The 6,000-nt window shown below is 40.9% G+C and overlaps 1 protein-coding gene across 2 annotated transcripts in view; it reads left to right on the forward strand.

The window, feature by feature from the left end:
* ADAMTS19 (ADAM metallopeptidase with thrombospondin type 1 motif 19) overlaps positions 1–5,547 on the forward strand; it is a 1,141,020-nt gene extending 1,135,473 nt beyond the window's left edge. For both annotated transcript variants that reach the window (XM_069227292.1, XM_069227293.1), the window contains one exon: positions 1,958–5,547. In XM_069227292.1, the coding sequence (XP_069083393.1) occupies positions 1,958–2,109 (152 nt within the window). In that variant the 3' untranslated portion in view covers positions 2,110–5,547. The remainder of the gene's footprint in view (positions 1–1,957) is intronic.
* Positions 5,548–6,000: the final 453 nt, after the last annotated feature.

Genomic DNA, 6,000 nt, shown 5'->3' on the forward strand with positions numbered 1-6,000 from the left:
CTGAAGACATGGTCGTGGAGAGCCTCGTGTTTACTTCTATCCTCAGCTGCCGGCTTACCTTCACAGCATGCATTACTTGACAGACAATAGGGTCTTACTCCTTTCTCTATTTCCTCCTCCCACCTGGATACATTTGGGGCCAGATGTAGCAAAGTGTTTGCGCCTCGCAAACGGCGAAAATCGACGTTTGCGAGGCGCAAAAGCCACTTTGCTATTCAGAAATGCATTTTGCGAGTCGGCTTCGACTCGCAAAATGCATTTCCGACTCGCAAATAGGAAGGGGTGTTCCTTTCCTATTTGCGACTCGCAGTGGGATGCAATTCCATTACCATCCACTTCAAGTGGATGGTAACCCACTCGCAAATTGGAAGGGGTCCCGATGGGACCCCTTCCACTTTGTGAATGGACCCAAAAATATTTTTTCAGGGCAGGGAGTGGTCCAAGGGACCACTCCCTGCCCTGAAAAAATACCGAAACTAAAGGTTTCGGTTTTTTTTTTAAGTGCAGCTCGTTTTCCTTTAAGGAAAACCGGCTACACTTAATAAAAAAAAAATGCTTTATTTAAAAAGCAGTCACGAACATGGAGGTCTGCTGACGTCAGCAGGCCTCCATGTTAGCGAGTGCCTATACTCGCAATGGGGCCGCAATTTGCGACCCACCTCATGAATATTGATGAGGTGGGTCATTGCGACCCCATTGCGAGTCGCAGTCGGTGTCTGAGACACCGTACTGCATAGCAATTTGCGACTTGCAAATTGTGAGTCGCAAGGATTCGCAATTTGCAAGTCGCAAATTGCCAAGTTGCTACATCTGGCCCTTGGTTCTTTTAGAGTGCGAAGTGAACCATTATTTGTGTGAGATATTAAACCACTTTTCTTGCGCTCTTGTGTTTTAAAGATGAGTTCATTACCACTGAAGGTAATTGAAGGCAGGTATTATTAAACGTTACAGTGAGGCACAGCTTCACTGCAAACATTTTCTCTGTGGAGTTATTGGCCTCCTAGACACATCAGAAACAATAGTTGGGTCAATTTAGAATAGTGGTTTTATATGCACATTACATACCATGATATGGCCCTCAAAATACTTAACAGAAAGACATTTATGAAAAGTAATAATTCTGAAATACTCTTCTAGAGCCTAGGGGCTACATTTAGAGGGTAGTATGGTGTGACATCCTCAGATTGACTCACTGTGCACACCATGTCCATGCCTCGTTTCCTCTAGAGCCACCTCAACCCATCCCCTAAACCACGCGCCACTGGCCTCCGTTCGTCCCTTGATCACACCACAGACCATACTTTTTGCCCCCCCTTGGAAAATGGGCAAGAGCTACAGTAAAATACGTACTCCCGCCTAATTTCGGATCTTCCTTTGCACACCCATTTACATTCCAACTACACAATGTAAGAGACTGTAACATAACGAATACAACCTTCTGTCACATTAACATAGTAGACGCAGCTTAGCAACACGATCAACATTTACAAACTAGGATCACGACTTTGACCCTAGCACACGACAGCCGGCCACTCCCCAAACAGGGCACGCTCTCCCAAGGCACCTTCCCATTGTGCACACAAACACCAGCTTGTATTGCCTCTGACAAGGCAGTGTTGCAAGGGCTCCGCGCTTACAGCATCCTGGCTCACAAATACGGATAGCGTTTTCAAGTCAAATTCTGTTCATAGCACCGCAGCATGCTGGAGTGTGTATTACACTTAAGGAAAGCTCTGCTTCAACGCCGTTAGGTAAAACGTTTGGTTCAAAGTGCCCGTCGAGGTGTAACGTTTGAATGGTAGAGATTGACTGTGCTCCATGTCACTCTTCCTGTTGGGAATATCTAGATTTACAAGTTGCACTACTTTATAGCCAGTGTTTTTATGATGTAGAAACATTTTGTTTTTCTTCCCTAATTGCATTTCTCATTGGTAATATTTTCCTTTCTGTCTCGCAGCTGCTTTAACATTCAAGTGCCTCCAGGATCAGTGGCCTGTATACTGTAAAGTCATACGAGAAAAGAATCTATGTCAGGACATGAGGTGGTACCAGCGCTGCTGTCAAACATGCAGAGACTTTTATGCCAAAAAACTCCAACAAAGAAGTTGACCTCTGTCTCCAAAGCTGTCAGTCATTTGCAATCCTATTATTTATATAAAAACACACACACCGATTAGCATACTTTTTCCAAACAAATATCGTCACGTTGATTATTATTTAATCAAGTTAATTTATTTTTGTGTACTAGGTGCTATTGTTTTCTTCGTTGCCTTTCCTTTGATCAATTGTGTGCACACCTACAAGGCAAAAACGTTATATGTAAACAATTATTTTTAACACTAAGAAAACTAAACTATTAAGTGTTCTTAGATAACTTTTTATCTAGTCTATAGAGGTAGATGTTAAACCAAATTTGTGGATAGTATAGCAAACGAGTCAGTGGTTGTCGCATTTTAGGTGATCTTCTATGTTTCTTTCAATTTAGATGCATACCATAAAGTCACACACTTTGCAGGTTAGAAAAAAAATCACTTGGTATAGACCAGCAAATGTGCACTCATTTTGTAATCTAGGATTCCACTTGTGCCGTGGTTACCTGTCCACTGTGTATTCATCTTACTCTCTAAGTAGCAGAAAAAGACTTCTGAAGGAAGACAACACAGCTCGGCTTTAAACTTTAGTATGAACTAGGCCGGGCTGTGGCTGACCATGTAAAATGCAAATGTGGCACATTTTTGGTTGGAATCTGATGTTAGAAAAATCAAGGGGGCTAATATTAGAACATTATAGCTGGCTGTTGAGGGCTTTATAGGTCTTTAATGGAGCTCTGGCCAAGTTATAGACCTGTGCAGCAGAGGGCCTACAACAAAGAAGATGGATTTTAAGACAGATATGACCAAGAACTGAGGGTGAAAGTAGTGTCAGGTATGCATAAGTACAGGCAGTAATTGAAGTCTGACGTTTATTTATATTGACCTGAGTCACCAATCCAGATCAGCTGCTCTGAATCTTCTCTCTTCTCATCACCCTGCTCAGAGTAGCCCCTGCAGCAGCTTATATAGAATGAAATGTAGAACAAACATGACATAGGGAGCCTGCAAGATAAATGAAAAAGATGTATTCCATATCAAAACTGTACTGCATAGGCTGCACGTTGGCAGAGTTATTAGCAGTTGATACTAAATGTGCTGAAATGGTATCCAGACTCCTCACCATACACTAGTGGAACCAGGATATGAATTTCCCAAACAAAGAAAATGAATTCTGGAACCAAACATCCTGGTGTATGCCATTAGCAGTGGAAATCTTCTTGCTACTAATGTTGATGGCTAAAGACAGCCAGCCCTTAGATTTCTCCTGTTAGGTCCTTCGTAGGGGTTGAGTAAAAGGAAATTTGGGTGGGGATCGATAACAAACTCTAAGAGCATAAAAAGCTATGCCTGCGACGTCCATAAAGTGGATCGAAGACCAGCATTTTCCAGGAATGCTCTCAACCTGGCCAGAAGGTGGGAACTATGGCTATGGGGGGAAGTTATAGAGGTTCTGAAAGGCTTATTGAGCTGCTGCTGCCTTATCTAGATGTCAGATGAAGCAAAGAGGAACTTGACAATTACATACCAGGGCATTAGTTCATCACCAAAATACCTGGAATGCCAACACAACAGACAACTGAAACATGTAAGGATGCGGCCAGGCTTCTGATGGCATACAAAAAAACAAAATAATCCAAATCATTTACATGCAGGGATCTTGCCTCCGATATCCATTTCCACTGGTGGCTAAAATGGGCAATGAGCACCACAGTCTTTATTGCTAGCATCTGCTATCATAGCGCAGGGGCTGACTAAGAGCTTGGAGTAACCACACTATGGACTTAGATATGCATGCCACCCAGCGGACAGCTCTTACATTGGCAGGAGCCGAAATAGGAGGGGAGAATGCTGCAGACTGCAGACCTCTTGTAAGAAGATGCTAGAAAGGCAAGAAGCGTCAGTTGAGGGTCACTGCGAGCTCTGCCTATTGAAGAGAAAGGAGAATTATGCATCTAGAAGTAGGCCAGTATGATGAAAGAGAGAGAACATGAATGCACAAGTGTTGGTATGTAGTTTGATGGAATAAATCTAAAGGGATATATGGTTAGGAAGGGACTGTACCACTCTAGATAGGGACAGAGCTTTGAAGCAAAAGGGAGTGCATGCTAGTAAAGAAGCATCTAACAAAGGGCATAGGTGCATAACCCAATTAATGCAATAGAAATGAAAAGACAAAGTTAAGACAGAAGAAGAAATGAACTGAACTGAAAAAAAAAAACTAATGCGCTACAGGTATTCGTGTCTGCGAGCTGAGCAGCAACACAGAAGGTGAAACTATTTGATAAAACCTCTTATGCACAATATGTTTGTGATGCCATCACGTTTATCACATTATTGATTAATCTAGAAATATTGCACAATGTTAGCAGTAGCAACATTGTCCTATGTTGTAGAAACACACAACAACATCTTCTGCTTTCTCTGTGCTGTAGACCAGCCCACCACTGGGCATGCATCTGTACAACTGTACAATGTGCGCAGTTTCTGTGCATCTTCGCATTCCATTTATTGATAGGTGTAAGTTAGACACGTTTGTGCCAGGTGACCACGGGAAGCCATATTATTCAACAGTTTATGCTGAATGGAAGACCTCGAGGCCATCCTCCATTTGTAAATGGTTGATTCCTGGAAGGGTTGACTAACTCTCATCGTTTTATTTTGCACGCGTTGTGGAGGAAATGGCACTGTTTCATTGTGTTAGAATATAATGTCATCTAGGTGATCGTCCAGAGTCACAAAGAAGTTACGCTTTGAGATAACTGAAGAAAAGAAACGACTAGCATGGATTATAATGGTGCTAAACAATGACCATGTTCACTCAAATAGTGGTCAATTAAACACTGTAATGTTTACACTGAATCACTGTTGCACTGTTTGAGAGAGTGTTATTGAAACTCAGTTATGCAGTTTGTAACATCGTCTAAACTCACATGGGCATGAAAATGAAAAATGTTCATTTTAAATTAGTATCTTTTTTTTAGAGCGATGTCTTCATCTGTGTATTTGTGCTTTCATAATATCCCCACGGAGAAGGATTACATTCCAGACCGCGCTGCAATTATTTTGCCCGTTAAAAAAGGAGTTTACTTCGAGTTATTTAAAAAAAAAAAAATAATAATCCTTCCTCGGTAGTGTTCCTGTTCATTTGACTAATAAATGTATGCGAATCTAAAGTGCATGAAAATCCAATAAATGTATGCAAATATAAAACAGTACATGTAAACCATGCACGTTGCACTACTTTGTCTGTAAAATACAATGTATTACATTAGCCACAGCACATTGCGACAAAACAAACTTTCGATTAAAACAAAACTGCAATATTGTTTACTTTTCCACAAGAAGAACAGATGACAGTGTTGTGAAAGATCTTACAACTATTTTTCTATGCGAAAAAATGAAAATGATTTATATCTTTTGTAAATTTAAAATAAAAATATGAAACATTTTTAAACTGGGAGTTTCTGACGTCATTATCTAGGATCTCTTGGTTCTTTGATTCATGGATTTCAGCTTCCCCTAGTAAAATTACCTCTCTCGGCGCCTTCTCCTGCTGCCATCTCCTCCTGCCAACTCCTGATAAATTGTCTTGCGTTTTTATTTCTTGTTGTTTTATATTTCTATTTCGTTTTTCTTTGTTTATTTTGCCTATGGATGACAGTTAGGTCAAATAATAGAAATGTGTTCATGTAACTGTAACATCAGCCTGATTGGGGAGGTGATGGATCATGTCTCATTGCAAGAGAACCTAGCAGTCTCCAGTACGTTGTAAACAATATCTATTCAATTTTATTTCATTGATGAAACACTCCAGCACTGTAGCTTTTCTTTCATGATTACAAAGCTGTGGAAATCTGAGGCCACACAAGGCAATACATAGATTAAGCACGAAGGGCAATACATTGTT

Source organism: Pleurodeles waltl, chromosome 1_1 (genome assembly GCF_031143425.1).
Source record: "Pleurodeles waltl isolate 20211129_DDA chromosome 1_1, aPleWal1.hap1.20221129, whole genome shotgun sequence".
Lineage (NCBI taxonomy): Eukaryota > Metazoa > Chordata > Amphibia > Caudata > Salamandridae > Pleurodeles > Pleurodeles waltl.